The sequence below is a fragment of the Durio zibethinus genome, chromosome 21, assembly GCF_047325235.1.
Source record: "Durio zibethinus cultivar Kanyao isolate XHJ-2024 chromosome 21, ASM4732523v1, whole genome shotgun sequence".
Lineage (NCBI taxonomy): Eukaryota > Viridiplantae > Streptophyta > Magnoliopsida > Malvales > Malvaceae > Durio > Durio zibethinus.
In genome coordinates, this window is record NC_143182.1 from 7,027,287 (window position 1) to 7,045,191 (window position 17,905).

Below are 17,905 nucleotides of genomic sequence, written 5' to 3' on the forward strand. Positions count from 1 at the left end.
ATTTTCAGCTTTTCCCATTATTCTTACCAAACAAGCATTAAAGAGCCAATAGTTTGCTGCTTTTGATTTTCAATTTACATTTATAATTTGTACTATGCGTCCAACTTGAACATTATTTTCTAACTAATTGATTGAGGTAATTTTTTTTTTTTTATGCAAGAAGAAAAGAATTCAAACCTAATTGTTCAAAGAAAAATATATGCATTTTTTGTTAAATCAAATACCCCGAATATTAATTAAAATATTTGTATACTGTTATCTACAATATAAAAAAGTGGCAGAACAAACTTGCATCAATATTTTGATTTTTATCATTTTTAAAGAATTATTATTAATTCTTATGGCTGTGAACAAACTTAAGACATATAGTTTATAAGGTTTAGCTTAAAATGCTTACGTCTACGAGAAAGCAAAAGAAAAAAATTTGATATGAATAAATAAATAAATATTACAACCACTGATGTAATTTCAATTTAACCACATTACTTTACTTTGTTAACTCAGGATGTGGTTACAAAGCAAATAATTTTTGTATAGATATTAACAAAGGAAATTAGTTCTAAATTATCGCAAAATTTTTAATTAGTCGATGATTATATATGTATTCACAATTTCACATATAAATCGTAAGGTGTTTTGTATTCGATCTTAGTTTGCATTAAGAATGGATTGGTAACTTATTTTCCTAAAAGAAGTTGTGAAGCCAATAAGAACTGAATTTTGTTGTGCGCTAGCAATGAAGTATATATAATCGTGAATTAATTTTGTTGAATGATTCGTTGAATAAAGATAAACTATTATGACTTGCACTTTGTAAGTTTATATCGATTGGTCAAGGATATAGTTGTAACAAGAGTGAATAGCATAAAAGTCGAACCTGACCTTGGTAATAGACTAAGGGGTGTTTTTTTTAAAAAAAAAAAAAATTAGGCATATACTCCACTTGTTTGTAGATTAACACAAATTTTATTATATTTATCTTGATTTTTATGTAATACTAAGTACTTATATATTCGTCTAAGGCTTTGCTTTATAAAAATAATTAAAATGATAGTGATGAAAAAATTGACAATTTGATGATTAGATTTCACAACCATTTTTCTATTTTATAACTTAATTATTATATTAATAAATTTTAAATTATAACCATCTTCTATCATTCATGCTAAGTAAGGCTTAAAGGTATGAAGAATTGAAATTCTACAAGTTATCAATTCAACAGCTAGTAGTTAAACTTAAAGATGTCTATAGTATTTCTATTTGAAAGCTTTCATTTTACTTTGAATTCTCATCAACTCCTTATTTGGTAAGACAAAGATATTATAGATATACTTATATAGTAAGTATAAATAACAAAAAAAATTATTGAAATTCACACATGGGAACACCAATCAAGGCATTGAAGATGTTTAGTTATCATGTTCTTAATCTTGAATGATTCTTTCCAATTCTCTAAGGTTACAACTCTTTGTAAGAAAAAAAAAAAGTTTAACATTGAATATTCTAATCCATATAACAAGGAATTGGATTTAAGGTTACAATTCTTTGTATGAAAAAAAAAAAGTTTAACATTGAATATTCTAATCCATATAACAAGAAATTGGATGGTAACTTGATGGTTCTATTGCTTTATAGACTATACTCATTTGGTGTGGTTACATCTCCTAGGACAATGACAATGAGAAGTATACATAAATTAAAGTTTCATATATATATTGCTCTAAGCCAACATTCTCTTTTGTTTGCAACAACAATTTGTGTTTCTTTTTAGTTGATTAAGTTAATGGAAGACTTATATTTAAGTTTTGTAGTGTTTTATTGCATAGAAATGAGGAAAAAAGTTATCAAATCATATCTATAAGTGCATGTATCTTGTCATATAACATCAAAATTAAAATTACTTTTACCAATAATGTAGGTTTTACTTTAAAGCTTTTAATTTACTTTTTACATTGTTGTTGTATATTTGTATCCCATGTTCTAGATAGCAAATAAAAGGATTAAGAGTCATATGTAAACTAGTTGGGATAGATGTAATGCATAATAAAACCTTATTTAGGTCATTTTGATGAGATATGATGCCATGGTATAATCAAAGAATGAACAATATAATAAGTCAACAATATATCATTCTATCATGCATTTTAGCTTGATAATTTTGTGTATATGTGGTTGATAGTCATGAAATGAGAAGATTTGGTAGACATTAGATTCAGTAAAAATGAAGGTTTGATGTAAGGAAAACAATGTTAGACTACATTAGTGGAATATACAAGTAAAGCATATGTTCAAAAGTTAAATAAACATGCTTTAAATTGTTGTGAATGTGTAATTTCAATAAAAATGATCACATTCACAAACAATAGAGTTTTTAAATTTCACAAATAAATTTAATATAGTAACACATTTTTTTTGATATAGTCAAAAATTAAAGAAATAATTAAAAAAGTATAACATATAACAACTTCTTAATTTCATTGGTAAAGTTAAAAAATTACATTGTCAGTATGTAAAAATTGAACTCGAAATTTTTAGTTGTTTTATGTTCATGATTAACATATGTAATACTAACATTAAGCATAACAAAACAAGTTTTTTTGTTCCTCTTTCAATTTTATTTGCCATTAATTAGATAAAATATGTGTTGTAGGTTGTAACACATATCAAACATATCAATAGGATATGTTCAACTTCAACACCATTTCAGGCAATAGTTTTCCATTAAATTCTCAACCGATTTTCCCAATTATTGAAGCATTAGATTGCTTTGTTAATCTATTATCAAGTGAGATGCAAAAATTTGGGATTCATGCTTAGCATTCTCCTAAAATCATCAGGAACTACAATAACATCATGATAAACCCTAGTTTTGACCAACTTAGCTTCAAAATCAAATTCCTCACAAAATAATAGCCCAAAAAATATGTAAAAATATTCATTAGAAAGCTTAGATAATAAAATACATAATGAAAAAAACTTCACAAAATTTCATCAACTATAGCTCAAGTTATGCTCAAATCAATCGAGACCAAAAGCACACCAAAACTACCCAAAACATCAATTCTTCCCCACTTCCCATACATTCCATTCCACCCCCTCATATCTTCAACCGTAGATAACACCTTATCGAACGGTTCACATTTAAATTTACGAAACAGACCGATCCGAGTGCTAGTTGTCTCGACCAATCAAATTTCATCTTATGGATACCGTCTCTCTCATTCTTGACTATTTAAATCCCTTCAATTCGGACACCTATCTCACCCAACGAAATTATCAGTACATTTCCACAGTGAAATTAGATCCGAAAGATCTATCTTCCTTCATCTTATCTTAGATTTCCCAATTTCTTTAGAAACCCTAGCCTGAATCCTATATTCCCCCAAATTCTCCCCTCCCTTCGTTGACTAGCAAATGGCTACCGAGGAACCAACCGTAGCGGTTGACTACACACCCGAACCGGCGGAAGACAAGCCCGAGGAGACCAAAGCCGGAACGAAATCTGGCAGAGCAAAGAAAGCTAAAGAACCCAAAGCTAAGAAAGCAGCAGCTCCTAAGAAACCACGAGCTTCTCCTTCGCATCCTCCTTACGAAGAGGTATTTCACGATTCAAAATATTTGTTAATGTATTTTCTTTTGGAATTTTAGGTCTGATTACGTGTTAATATCTGATTGGTGTGTTATAGATGATCAAAGATGCAATCGTTACTATGAAGGAGAAGACAGGTTCAAGTCAGTACGCTATTACTAAATTCATCGAAGAGAAACAAAAGCAGCTTCCTGGAACTTTTAAGAAGCTTCTGCTTTTCCATTTGAAGAAGCTTGTGGCTGCTGGGAAGTTGGTGAAGGTTAAAAATTCGTTTAAACTTCCGTCGGCTAGGTCTTCGAAGCCGTCTACAACTGCTTCTGCTCCGGCCAAGAAGAAGCCGGCTGCTACAAAGTCAAAGTCTAAACCTGCTTCAAAATCCAAGGAAGGGAAGACTACAAAAGCGGCTTCTAAAGCTCCTGCAAAGACCAAATCTGCTTCTAAGACAAAGACTAAAGCGGCGGCTAAACCAAAGCCTGCTTCTAAGGCTAAGTCTACTAAAACAAAGACAAAGGCGGTGGCTACTCTGAAGCCAAAGACTACTGCAGCTGCCAAGTCAAAAGCTGTAGCCAAGCCTAAGCCCAAGCCTAAGGAGAAGCCGGCTAAGGCTGCCAGGACTTCAACACGGACGACCCCTGGGAAGAAGGCGGCTGCGCCTAAGCCAGCTCCGAAGAAAGCTCCTGCGCCTAAGAAAGCTCCGGCGAAGAGCGTAAAGCCGAAGAGCGTCAAGTCACCGGCGAAGAAAGCCACGTCGAAGAGAGGAAAGAAATGAGAAATAAAGGAGAGGAGAGAGGCTAGTCAATGTAGGGGTAGTTTTGTAAATTCGAGTGAAGTTTAGTGGGTGTATTTCGATCCGTATATATACCCATGAAAATATGACATCGGATCTTAATCTTTCTTTTTTAAACTCTTCTTTGAGTTTTCTATATGTTTTTTGAAGTTAAATCCCTAATTTCATTAGGGATTGTTAAAACAGCTTTTAGATGTAATTTTCAGTTTTCTGGATTATGAGATGAATTTTTTCTGCATATTGCAAGTTTCGACTATCTATAAGATTGCTGCAAATTCAAAAATTAGGGATTAGGTTTTAGGGTTGCGTTACTTACTTTCAAAGAAAGTCGTGGCGTCTGAAAGAGGTTCAACTTCTTTGCAACAACACTGATTTCAAAACAGGGAAAACGAAGGTAGTGTAGGTGCTCCAGTAGCCAGAGTTAAGCGTCAAGTTGAAATTGATAAAATTGTGTTGAAAACTCATGTCTGGTTTAAGCTGGGGAGTGTTGAGTTTACTTGCATTGTAAGCAATTTAGCAGGTGCATTTATTGGGAATGAATTGCTACATTTTTATGTCGGTGTTGGTGTCTAACCTAAAAACTTATCCTAATTTGGTGGACAATTAGCACATTGAATTATGCTCAGTCGTGTAGTGCATAAGACTTGAATGCTTATTAACGTGGTTGGTTCTAGATTTGAAGTTCTTTTTTCCATTTTGGTAGTTGAGTTTTACTTGGATCTTACATGCTTCTTTGTTTACTTTTCTTTTTGTTTTTCATGGATTGAAAAACTAGTTATTTGTGCCTTTAAATACCTTTAGCTTCGAGTCGAGGATAAGAGATAGCGCAAAACGAATGAATAGACTCATAATTTGCAGTTGAAAATATGGTGCTGCATAGAATTGAATGTTATTGGCCCACAAAGGGAAAGAGTTCTCTTCGTTTCATTTTTACATTGGTTTGTCTGAGCAGAATTAGTGAATTACTCTGCCAAAAATAATGAAGAGCAGGGATAGGGATTCTTGAATATGTGAAATACTTGTACTTCTAACTGTTATGAATAATACCGGCTCTCATAAAATTTAGAGAGTGATCCTAGCTAGATTATGGCAATCACAATCCGGAATACCGTTATTCATGTTTATGGATAGGATGAGACCTACTAATAGCTTCGACTTTTTCTAAAACAACTAAGTCATATATTGATAAACACTTGATAAACATTTCACATTTGATGTCAGTGATTGACAAAGATTTAAATTTAAATAAGGAAAATAATGGGATGTTGTCTAAGTTTGCTGATAGTGATCTGCATTACACAATGATGCAATGTGCTCAAGCATCAATATGTTGTTCTGTGGTTGCAGGGTTAGTATTGAAGCAATGTTGGTTGCTCTGATGAAAATTCATTAAATGTTGGGTAATTTCGGGAATGAACATGAGGAGATGTTAAATATTGTCAGTTATTTGAATATGAAGTTAGTTCTGCAAGACTTTTGAAGTCTGCGAATCTGGATAGAACTGTTGAGAGTTAGTTACATGTTTAAGCTTGTTCTTTGGCTGGATACATTCCCCTCACTTGCCGCTGCTTGACTGTTGAGGTGTCTATTTCAATTTTCATCAGGTAATTGAATATTGGGAGGAGTAAGAAAGGCAAACCTTCTAAAATTGATAAAGTGAAACTTTTGTTTTGACAATGCAGTTATTGACATTCTGAAGATTTTAATAAAATTTAACAACTATTCTTTAGATTTTTTTTCATCTCATGCATTTCTTTGCCTAAAAGGAATGAGGATTTCCTTTTTCCCCCATTTTGTTATCTATCGTATACTGATGACAGTGTTCTGGATTTGTTGTTGGCAATATTGGTTTTTGTTATGTTTTCTTGTTCATATTCTGAGATTTACTTTTTTTAGTGATTCCTATCTTTCCAACTTTGTTGCAGTGGTTCAGTTTGCGATACTTACAATAGCATCAATTTGGAAACTAGTGCTTGTTTCATTGTTTGTCATGTCATTATTAAAAATGCATTATGCACCTGATATTTACAGTTATGTGATTCAGGGGGGGAAGGAGTGTACAGAATTTTCTTACAAGGATTAAGAAAACTACAAGTAAGAACTGATATTGTGATTTAGCAGTCGTGGTGACTGGAGCGTTATTCCGTGTCGCTTTGCTTCTGATATTTCAGAGTGATGGTTAATGGTGATTTGTGGTGACAGTGAGAAACTCATTGGTATTGGATTACAGTAAACTGGTTTTTCAACTGTTCATCTGCACGTGATATGTTATATAATATTGTAGGTACTAAAGTATGCCGTACTGACGAAGTTGCTTGAGTGTTCAACATGTCACTGTAAATTTCATTAGTTGCTTCTGATTGGTGCCTGTTCTGCTCCAGCTAATGTTTGCATTTTGAATGCTCTTCAACCCTTTTCTACAAGAATTCTCAAGCATGTCTAGTTCCTTCAACATTCTTGATTTGGACACCAATTGTAGTGCCGCCTGTTCATTTTGCCAAAGTTTCTGGTAAGATGAATTTTCACGTCAGATATTTGTTTACCTTTCCCTTCAATGTCAGTCTTCACTGTTGTTACATGTTGAGAAATCCCCTTCTAGTTATTGTGTTTAAATTAACAAGCTTGGGACGGCAATTGCTTGAAAGTAATGTAGCAATAACACCCATAGAGAGTAGAATGGAGGATCACATTTATTTTTCCTATATCTGTAACTTTTCTGAGTGCCTCTACGGGTCCAAAGTTACAAATATCTACTAATTCTGTTACTATTCAAATACAAACAAATGTTTCCGCTTTTAAAGGAGGGTTCAAATAGTTTTAGAGTGCTTTCCTTGAATACTCTTAAGAAAGTGGTAACATTATAATTTTCCCCTATATTTTTTTGGGCGAATAGGTATTGAACACAAACTTGTATATTTCCTTGTAGTGAAATAATGAGTAACTGAGTAACTTCTCAATCTTAATTTCCACTGAACTACTCTTTGTAACTTTTTCCCCTAAGCCTTTTTTGGTACAAGGGGAGGAAAGCTATAAATCATTCACAAGTATACTTGCAGTTTAGCTTATAATATGTGTGATTTGGGAAAAAAATGGTGGATCAGAAAGGTGGGGAGCGTGTTGAAATGCTATTTTCAATATACTAAAGTTTTTCCTTTGAATTAAAAATTTTGAATGATTATCCAAATGCATTGATGTTAGAAAGAATTAAGAAGTCATATTCTTTTCTCTCTAGTGACTAATTTGTTTTGCTTAAGTGATTGACTGACGGAAGAAAATTATTGTTGATAGGAGCATTACAATACAAGAATATCTGTGGTAGTACAACTGACTAGGTTCATTACTATCACATAATTTGAGCCTAAATAAGTGAACAATAACTGATTAAATGACATAAGACTTGTGGCAAGAAAAAAAAGAGATAAGTAGATGGTGCTGATATCACGGATCTTGCTATGGCATATCTGTTGCCAGGTATAGCTATTTATGTCATTGGTCTAATTTAAATTTCTTCTGTCTTAGCTGTCAGAGAGTGAACCTGAACAACTTAGAGGATTTAACTGTTGGCAGTGAGTTTTTAATCTAGGTCAGAGCAATTGCCACACTCGAGTGGGTTTCTTTTCCTCTATCTGGAGATATGAGCTTAACTTCCCGAAGAGATAAATATGCTTCTTTCGTGTATTGCTGTAGGTAAATTTTACATTTCATATCAGAGAGAAAGGTTTAAGGTTCTGAATGTTTTAGGCCGCTCTAATACCTGTTTCTAACAGTGAAGACTATATCTAAAAGAAATGGATTTTGAAAATGTCAAGGGGAGAAATCATTGCTCCAGTGCTTTGGCATATGATTGTAAACTTAATGGAAACAGCGAAAAAGATACTATAGATCTTGTATGCAGAAGATAATTCCAAGAATTGAAGAGCATAAAACTTTTATACGTCTATTTAATAAGCTCATTGTATATAACTGGTACACCTGAATACTTGAATGAGAAGTGCCATCCAGTTCATTCCTGGCTTTGAAATAATAACAAAAAAATATTCATAAAAGAACCAGCACTTTTTTGTTATTATCATATTTGTTTTGTTTGTTTCTAGCTTGAAATCTAGCATCCATATTCTTTCTTTTGTTGTTGTTGTGCACTGTTTGTGGATGCATCTAAGAAAATCTTTAAATTTGGTAACAGAAACCATGCTCAGTCTGAATTAATTGAATTGTGAAGTAAAAAAATTTAACTTGCTTGAGTTGCAGCTGTAATTGCTACTTCCTTTTCTTTTTAGTTCCCTTTCGGAGTTCCAGTATTAAGCCCGACACCTACTGATACTAGCAGATTATTTGAAAAACCCATCGTACTTAATGGAAATGTTCTGTTTTTCAGTTTCACAGTCTGAACCGAGCTTAGCTAGTAAAGGCACTTTTACACATAAGCTTCACGATCGTAATACAACCTTGGTAAACATTCTTGGTCATAAATATAGCAAAAGGTTTGAGACACCACCTTCAGCCTGCAATTTCCGTTGGTGAATATTCATGAGCTTGAAACTCCTTTAGCCATTCTTTCCACTTTCTGGATGGTATATTTCAGCTCCTGTTGAATATTTAATCTCGAAGGTGATAGTACAATGTCTTTCCAAATTGAACCGGCTTCACAAGCAGGGTTTGGATACTTGTAAAGTGCATATATGGAATCTGCTTCTTCATTCAGCCTGCCCACCTTCTTTAAGCAGCCAATCTCATCTGGATCAACTAGCAAAGTCTTGTCTCTGTCTTTCCATCCTATCAACTTCACAAACATTTTTATGTCAATGTTACATATTTGATTGCTGAGTAATTTTGCTTGCAAAACAAGTTTCTGCTTCTATTCCTGTGTATTGCGGCTATCCGACTGGCAAGGCATTTTTTGTCTTCCTCCTACATTTTAGTTTTACGACTGTAATGCAGTAAACAAGGTTTAGCTGGAATTTTGCTTTATTTAGGTTGACTTTTAACTCAACTTAGTTGTCTTTGATCAATGAGTCAAAACCATTATCTCCACAATCTACCATCAGACACTTGTTTAATCCTGAACAAGAAAATGCAAGTTTGCATGCCTAGAAAAAAAATCGTATTTGTAGAAAACTACTTTAAAACAATGAGATGGCTATTGTGCATACTAATATGATTTATCCAATCAATAGCAGAGAGTTAAGCCTGCAGCCTGCTTATGGTGTTCCTGAGCAAGGGTTGATGGCTTTAACAGAAAGCCAACTCTCCTCATCTAATTTAGAACTAGCCACTGAACTTCCTTATTGAAATGTCAAACAATGTACAAACAGCAGCACTTAATGAACTTATACCTACTTGAGTGATTAAAGATGGGTCCATTCTAATATAACCGGGCTCAGTTCCAGCTGTTCTGAGCCTAGGTTCCAGAGTTAAAATTCTTAAGGAAACTATGATGTTCCTTTCAGCTCTATGTCACCTGATTAAGTGCCCAAGGAATCTAGAGAAATTAAGATTGAAAATGAGGGATGGTGAATTCACCTTAGGTGGACCTTCCAAAGCATTTGTGCAATATAGCCTGGCGTTGTCAACCAGTTGGCAGTATGTTGGAAATGCATTTGCAAATCTCTTGTGGGATATCAATTGTGACTTCACCCTTACAGCTCGTCTACACATTATAGCTCTCCTGAAAATATTGAATTCCTTGATAAAATCAGTATCTCAGGTTAAAAGGAAAAGACTTCTTACTACGTAGTTGAAAAATGAAAGTGTAAGACAACCAACTTATTGTTTTTCCCACGTGTTCCATACCTTATGCCTCTAATAACCGCCAAATAGGCTTCACAGACAACTCCAACCAGCTCTATTCTATATGGCTTCCGCTTTTTCCCTCCTTCTTGCACTTGATCTTCTTCCTCAATTTGTTCCCAGTAGTTCTCAGTTACAGTCCCATCAGGTCCTTGCCTGTAACCAACACCCATACGATATCGGCGGCGATGGACACATCTGGCCATAGTTATTGTTTGCACAACAAATGGTAGCCAGGAGAGAGTTCCATCCATGATCACATCCCGCCCTTCATTGAGTGCTGTCACCAGAAGGGATGACGCTGCATCTGTAGATGATTGATGCACCTGTTTGGAATGATTGTTATTGGTTCATAATTACCAATAAATCGTTACAAGAGTTTAATAAAAACCAAGTTCCAGTTTGTTGATACCATAAGTCGTACTGTTATCACATTATTCATATGCCTGTATAAAGTAATTTTTGTTGCTTTGTGCATTTAAGGTGGTCTTGTTTGTTTGGGTTGTCATATTCCTATAAGTCTATGATGACTTAGCGGACAAAAGAAAATGCAAGATTTATAACCGTAGAATGTAGAGATACTTATTCATGAATGGACCAGCTACTAAATGCAAAGTGATGTGGAAGGCAAACTCTTATAGGACCACACGTGGCGGTGGTAGGATATTACAGGATATGGGAATACTGGGATGACGTTAATTGGTTACAGATTGATGGAAGACACTCCAACCTCAGAGTGGCTCACAAAGCAATTACAGGGGACCCTTGCATTATGGGAGGCAGGAAAATTACCTGTATCAGATTTCATTCAGGTATGCATTGACTAGAATGTTGACATTTAATATTTTCTGTTTGCAGTGTCGCTCAACCGTTTATCTTCAGGCTTCATGGATTTTAGGCTTTAAGTTTGAGTCTAGTTAATTACTAAAGTGTATGCGCAAAAAACAGAAAAGCAAGCTAGTATTACTTCTAAAAATTGAGGAAGTTTATTATATGAGATGTTTGATCTCAAAATTTTGGCCTAAATGCAACCAGCTTATGTGACAGAGATGCCATTCATAGGAACCAAGTGGGATGAATGAAATGGGAAATGAAATGAAAGTCTTGTGTGATTGCAAAATTCCAGTTATACATAAAATCAGTATAACTTATCCGACATACTGGGAGAAAACTTAGTTTGTTTCTATTGTATTGAGAAACCAGTTTTAGTCATTAAGCCTATGCCACTGAATTCATTTCCAGATGTGAGTCAAAGTATCCTTAAATAGATCCATTCACCCAACTACCATGCCACTGTGTGAGACAAGAAGGCCAATAGACCTGAAATGATATCATATGACCGATAGAATTTCAGTTTGCTAAAGAAAGGACTAGGTGAACTACCAGTTCCAAAAGTGGACGAGGCTGATAAAGTGATTCTTACTAATTCAGCTGTATGGACCATGTCCGCATGACCTTTGGAGCTGAGGGCTCTGTAGATGACATCTGTTTCTTTGAAGGCATCTGCTTCAATCACAACTGCATTTCCTGCTGCTCCAGCCCAGAATGGTCTGCTCACATTTTATAAAAAACACTCGACATTAGTTAATGTAATTTCTCATATTTACTGCTAATTTCAAAGCAAATTATAAACATATACTTGACGGAAATAATAGTCCATCCATACAATGGTTACTTGGAGTGGGAACAAAAAGAAGTAATCGTCTGTGTATAAACTGATTTTTTACATTCTGTTATGAATATCAAGTTTTTTGTTACTTAGATACTTTGAATTTCAACATACAATGTCTAAAAGCTCTCTAAGAATCTAGGAAGAAAATCTCTTTAAATGAAACAGTGGTTAAGTTGAATCAGGTATTCGAGTCTGCGTAGGGGAGTACTTGTATATCTTATTTTGTTTTTGTTGTCCTTGTGCATTTTAATCCTTCCTCCATCACTTTAACATTATTCAGTTGGTCTTACTCTTAATTCGTTTTTGGGTACAGGGCTTACTCTTTGAGAATGTCTTTAAGCACGGTGCTCTTCCCAGCTCCCATCCCTCCTCCCATGAGTAGCAGCACTGGACTTCTATCACTGTGAGCCACTGGAGCCATCACCTCTGTACATTGAGAGTCATCTGTTGACGTAAGCCCCATTGCTTTCATTTCTTCCACCAACGTAGTGAAAACTCTAGCCACCTTCAGATTTTTTGTCACCCTCTCAAATCTCTGTTCTCTATATTAAAAAAACAAGATTATTTTTTTCTAGAAAAAAAATGTTCTTCCATAGAAATCAGTGCCAGTTGCAATGACAACAATGATAAGAGGCTATATCTTGTCTTGCTGCATGATTTGCTTGAATTTTTTAAATGTTAGTCAGACTCGTGGCTCAAAACATGGAGAAATACAATCAACATATCGAAGCATAGTTTTGGTTAACAAGCCCCATTTGTTTTAACTTTCACTCTTGTTCAAGATTGAATGCAATTCTCTTGTTGGATGTATTCAACTATCTACCTCATTTCGATATTCCTGAATAATTATATTATGATCAGACAACAACAAATTCAACAATGAACAGAAAAAAAAGTAGGTTATGTAATAATGCCCAACCTAGTTGCTGCCATGAAAATCTGCTTGAGCTTTTTCTTGGGTTCAGCATCAGAACTTAATACCTGAAACAATGTGGCAAAAAAACAATTCATTTTCATCAATCATAAAATTCTAACATTTATACATTCCCCCAAGATATATTGATCTTGATTACCTGACAAATCATAAGATCTGCATGGCTCCAATGGAATGCAAAATAACTAAGAATGCATCTCTCAAACTCCTCCAGGAGCTTAACAAAGAGCGAATCCACATCGGGCTCATTGGAGAAGAATGTATAAATATCTTCTTCGCAACCTTCGGATTTCCTGATGTATTCTGCTGCTAACTTGCAGAGCAAAGGGCATTCTCTTCTATCTTTAAATCCCATCTGCCTAGCTGATGATGTAAAGGAAGATATGAAAAAAAAATGAGAGACAAAATTAAGGGCTTGAAGGATGTAATAGATATTAGGAGAAGACATGGGGATCATGTAATTTAATTACCTACGTAGTGAGGGAAGCGTTCGAGCTTTTCAATGCGGCCATGACCTTTGTCCCTTGATCTTAAGCGTGGGATTATCTTTTGATCCCTTAGCTTCCTGAGATGATACCGCAATGCTGCTGCAATGATGAAGCCAATCGAAGAGGCAACCATGACCTGTGTGAAAGTGGGTTTGCTGTTATAATCTGAAGAAACAACGGAAAAAAGGGCTTGTAAACGATTTGTGATTTGAAGCTTAGTACTTACCTCTCTGTATGTCTTAAAATTCCAAAAACTATAATTTAGATCTTCTTGGTCTGATGATAACCCCAATGCGAGAAACAAATTTGCCATTACTCCTGGCCTTGAAGCTGCATGCGCATGTTAATCGTTATATCTGTTTAGAGGCAGTGGTAATTAAAAGGCCATGGATCTTCATTGAGATCAAGATCCAGCACTGACACATGTAATAAGCTCATTTCTTGCTACACCTAAATGCATGGCAACACATCTCCCATATTCTTATTAACCCTTTTTTTTTGCTATTTATGCTAGCTAGGTAACTAAATCCATCAGCTTCAATAGAATTTTTGGGGTGTGGAAATGGAGGACAAAGAAAACATATCAGCAAACATATTATCAAATGCAAACAAACTGTGAAAAAATTAACTTCATTAAACTTGTAGCTTCTTCATGAATAATAACGTAATTATTTTTAATTTTATTCTATTCCTTTATTTTATGAACGGCACTTGATTAAAAGATCAAGTAACATTTCGATTGAATAAAGATTTAATATTAAAATTAATATCACACAAACACGAAGTTTAATTAGTTATGTTTCTTATGAATTAAAAAAAAAAACTTATTTTCCTTGTTACATCAGTAATATTTTTGTTCCGTACTATCCTGCTCCCTACTCCTTTTTTTTTTTTTATAAAAAAAAAAAAATTTCTCTTTCCCAATGTTTTCCTTTTTTACTTTACTATTCTCTATAATTGTTCAAGTTAATTTTTTTTATTTTTTAAAATAGAAATAAATAAATTTCATTAATCATATTATCTGTTCAATTCAATTTGAATCAAATTTTTGATAAAAATATTCGTACTTTGACTTGTTCAAATTTGAAATACTATTAATTAATAATTAATAATTTATTTTAAATTTATAAATATATTTTAATATTTTAAAATATTTTCGAGTTATTGTCCAAATGGCCAATGTTAGTTAAAAATTTCAAAAGTCCAATCAAAACTAGTCCAAAGCAGCCCATGGCGCAGGGGACCCGAGAAAACACAGATCCGTGTCCATATCCACTTACATTTGAGTTGCGGTAATTACATAAGATCCGGCTGTTGCAATTCCCCGGGGGGGGGGGGGGGGGGTTTTTAATTCTTCACCGAACCTCCAAAACCCCTGAAATATGGACGCCAAAACGACGCTCCGCTTCGCTTCTGCCGCTAATGAAGCTGCTCTATCATCTTCTTGTTCGTCAAAATCTACTCCGATAGGTAAACTCTCATCTCTCTTTGATCCCCCTCAAAAACCCATTTTTTCTAAGAATCCCAAATCTTCAACCCCCAACAAAGAAACTGTTGCAAGCCTGGGCCCACTTTACAAATCTCTCAAATCAGGCGCCATTACTCCCAATGAAGCATTGCATTTGTTTGATAAAATGACCCAAATGACGCCCTTTCCTCCAATGTCATCATTTAATCTGTTGTTAGGTGCCCTTGTTAAGATTAAGCAATATAATCATGTGGTTCTGCTTTGCAAGAGATTGGATTCAATTGGGTTTTCACCTGATTTTATTACCCTGAATATTTTGCTTAATTCTTTATGTCATATGAGTCGAGTTAGTGATGGTTTCTCTGTTTTAGGTAGGCTTTTTAGGTGGGGTTATAGGCCAAATACTGTAACTTTTACATCTCTGGTTAAAGGGTTTTGTATTGAGTATAAGATTGGTGAAGCGACTAGGTTGTTTGGGAAAATGGTTGTATTTGGTTGTCGTCCTTGTGTTATTAGTTATGGAACTTTGATTAATGGTCTGTGTCGAATGGGGAGTACGAGTGTTGCACTTAGGTTATACGAGGAAATGGTTAGTGGAAACGGGGGTTGTAAGCCTAATGTTATTATTTATGGTAGTATTATTGATGGCCTATGTAAGGATGGTATGGTAGAAAGGGCGAGAAAACTTTTTTTGGAAATGAAGGGTAGAGGAATTTGTCCGGATGTGGTTGTTTATAGCTCTCTACTTTATGGTTTTTGTTGCGTAGGTAATTTGGAGGAGGCTAAAACTCTGTTTATGGAGATGTTGGATCAAGGTGTGCAGCCTAATGTAGTCACTTTCAATGTGTTAATAGATGCATTTTGCAAGATGGAGAAGTTGGAAGAAGCAAATCGTTTGTTGGATTTGATGATTCAGAGAGGAGTGGATCCTGATATAATCTCGTATAACACATTGATTGATGGGTATTGCATGGCCGGTAAGCTTGATATTGCAAGGGATCTGTTTGTTTCCTTGCAAAGTAAGGAGAATGGACAAGATGTTGTTAGCTACAATATAATGATCAATGGTTGTTGCAAAAAATGGAAGGTTAATGAAGCTATGAGGCTTTATAGGGAAATGATATGCAAGGGGATTGAGCCAACAGTTGCCACATATAACACCTTATTGGCTGGTCTTTTCCAGACAGGCAAGGTTGAAGAAGCAAGAAAACTGTTTTGTAAGGTGCAGCTTGATAACGTTAAACTCAATTCTAGCACCTATAATATCTTTGTGAATGGACTTTGCAAAAATGATTGTGTCTCAGAGGCACTGGAACTGTTTCATAAGTTAGAAAATTGCAAGTTTGAATTTAGCATTAAAATGTTCAACTCCCTTATTGATGGGCTGTGTAAAACAAGGAAGCTTGAAACTGCTTGGGAGATATTTTATGGATTGCCAAACAAAGGCCTGGAACCAACAGTTGTAACTTATTCTATCATGATCCATGCGCTGTGTAAAGAAGGGCAACTAGAAAAAGCGAATGATTTGTTAATAGAAATGGAGAAAAAGGGTTGTGCTCCAAATGTTGTCACGTTTAATACACTTATGCATGGTTTCTCCCAGAATAATGAGAACCAAAAATTGGTGGAACTTCTTCAGAAAATGGTGGAGAAAAAATTGTCACCTGATGCATCCACTGTCTCTGCAGTTGTAAATTTACTCTCAAAGGATGAAGAATATCTTGAAACTTTGAAATTGCTTCCAACTTTTCCTGTCCAAGGGCCAACTAAATGATACACTGAAACTTGGGTTGCATGCTTGAGTGTCGGTCAAAATTATTAAATGGACAACTTCCATAGAAGCTTAACACATTGAGTGGAGGTTTCGAAATGTGATGGCTTGCCCCCAAGTCCCAGTTTGTGCAAAACCATCTATAATGGAGATAAGGTTAGCCTCTTCAAAGGAGGGAAAAGATGGATTACAAATGCATAAATTTGTGGCTATCGTGCATATATGAGGCTCAACTTCTAGATGTTTGTAGAGAGACATGAGTGAGGTCATGAGCAGACATATTAAAGTTGAGGGTCTCTTGGACAAAAAGAAAGCTACGGCCTATAGTTACCTTCAGGTACAGTGACCTGAAATGCCAGTGCTCCAATTGTTATGGAAACTTCTTTCCCAACAGGAATAGATCTCAGATGTGCTCTGATCACCAAATGTCCTATACTTGTTTGTATTGTGAATGATGATAATGGCTTACACACATAATTGCATCACTTTTCATTTGAGTTTAAACTCGAAAGTATGAATATTGTCATGTTTTAGCACCAGCTCTTCAATGTTAATGTTCCATTTGGTTTATGCTTTCAAATCCGGGAGATTGCAAATGCAGTATGTGTATATGTCACAATATTTTTTGAAAGGGTATGTAGAAGTAATAGTTGGTTTAAACTATATTATTTTCGAAGTGGAAATAATGTGATTTTTGGTTGATAAACATTTAATATGACAGATGTGTGAATTCGTTCTAGGCTTCTAGTATAAATAGTGTAGTAAGAATCTCCTTTGTATTCTGGAGTGGGGACGAGGTTACTTGTTCAAAATTTTTTTTGATGACAGTTGCATGTTTGTGCAGTAGTTTTCAGTGAACTCAGGTGAGAAACTAATCTGTCTGAAAAGATGGTGAAATTTGTCCACGTACTTTGGAAATGACCTTTAGATGCAGTATATAAGCCCTGCACTGCAATCAATATTCACTTATCCCGGTTCAGGTTGAGATCATAAAAAGTTAAATAAAACGAAGTCTTGCCATTTGATATAGTTGTGAAGCTTAGGAGCTCTCCAGAAAAGCCATTGAACCTGAATGTCCAGGAGGCACGGATCTTCTGTCTCTGGCAAGGCTACGTCAGTTTTTGATAGACTGGTATGTGAACCTAGTTTTTGATAGACTGGTATGTGAACCTACTTACTGTGTGTGCCTGGATAATTGATAGATTGATCAAGGCTACAATAGATCTTGTGAATTTCTGTGATGCTTCGATAACTTTTCCGAAAGCAACACAACAAAAGCCTATCGTGTTTTGTAGAAAATCATGATCCTGTTCACAACTGAATCTATTTTAAGACATCCTACGTATGCTATTGATTTTGGTTGCTACTGCTATTCACTTTTTGATGATATAAGCAAACCCTGAGAGCTA

General features: G+C 34.8%; 3 protein-coding genes across 4 annotated transcripts; 2 read left to right on the plus strand and 1 right to left on the minus strand.

The window, feature by feature from the left end:
• The first annotated feature begins 3,262 nt into the window (after positions 1-3,262).
• Positions 3,263-4,614, plus strand: LOC111306109 (uncharacterized). Its single transcript, XM_022904017.2, has 2 exons — positions 3,263-3,597; positions 3,687-4,614. The coding sequence occupies exons 1-2, from the start codon at positions 3,415-3,417 to the stop codon at positions 4,356-4,358; spliced, it is 855 nt and encodes a 284-aa protein (XP_022759752.1). The 5' UTR covers positions 3,263-3,414; the 3' UTR covers positions 4,359-4,614.
• Positions 4,615-8,516: 3,902 nt separating this feature from the next.
• LOC111306110 (calmodulin calcium-dependent NAD kinase-like) lies at positions 8,517-13,606 on the minus strand. 2 transcript variants are annotated; one of them, XM_089750206.1, is made up of 9 exons: positions 13,484-13,585; positions 13,240-13,393; positions 12,909-13,132; positions 12,755-12,816; positions 12,156-12,377; positions 11,587-11,713; positions 10,167-10,489; positions 9,897-10,041; positions 8,525-9,156 (listed from the first exon to the last, which is right to left on the minus strand). In XM_089750206.1, exons 1-9 carry the CDS (start codon positions 13,568-13,570, stop codon positions 8,902-8,904), a joined length of 1,599 nt encoding a protein of 532 aa, XP_089606332.1. In that variant the 5' UTR covers positions 13,571-13,585; the 3' UTR covers positions 8,525-8,901. The 2 variants fall into 2 exon arrangements, with proteins under 2 accessions (XP_022759755.1, XP_089606332.1); XM_022904020.2 differs by having other exon boundaries at positions 8,517-9,156; positions 13,240-13,606.
• Positions 13,607-14,492: 886 nt separating this feature from the next.
• LOC111305261 (uncharacterized) lies at positions 14,493-17,035 on the plus strand. The gene has a single exon (XM_022902619.2). It carries the CDS (start codon positions 14,640-14,642, stop codon positions 16,497-16,499), a length of 1,860 nt encoding a protein of 619 aa, XP_022758354.1. The 5' UTR covers positions 14,493-14,639; the 3' UTR covers positions 16,500-17,035.
• Positions 17,036-17,905: the final 870 nt, after the last annotated feature.

Coding starts and splice junctions, on each gene's coding strand:
- LOC111306109 (XM_022904017.2), top strand. CDS start 3,415: ATGGCTACCGAGGAACCAACCGTAGCGGTTGACTACACACCCGAACCG. Junction 3,598..3,686: donor CGCATCCTCCTTACGAAGAG/GTATTTCACGAT, acceptor GGTGTGTTATAG/ATGATCAAAGATGCAATCGT.
- LOC111306110 (XM_022904020.2), bottom strand. CDS start 13,570: ATGGCAAATTTGTTTCTCGCATTGGGGTTATCATCAGACCAAGAAGAT. Junction 11,714..12,155: donor CTTAAAGACATTCTCAAAGA/GTAAGCCCTGTA, acceptor AAATGTGAGCAG/ACCATTCTGGGCTGGAGCAG. Junction 10,042..10,166: donor GCGGTTATTAGAGGCATAAG/GTATGGAACACG, acceptor CAATATTTTCAG/GAGAGCTATAATGTGTAGAC.
- LOC111305261 (XM_022902619.2), top strand. CDS start 14,640: ATGGACGCCAAAACGACGCTCCGCTTCGCTTCTGCCGCTAATGAAGCT.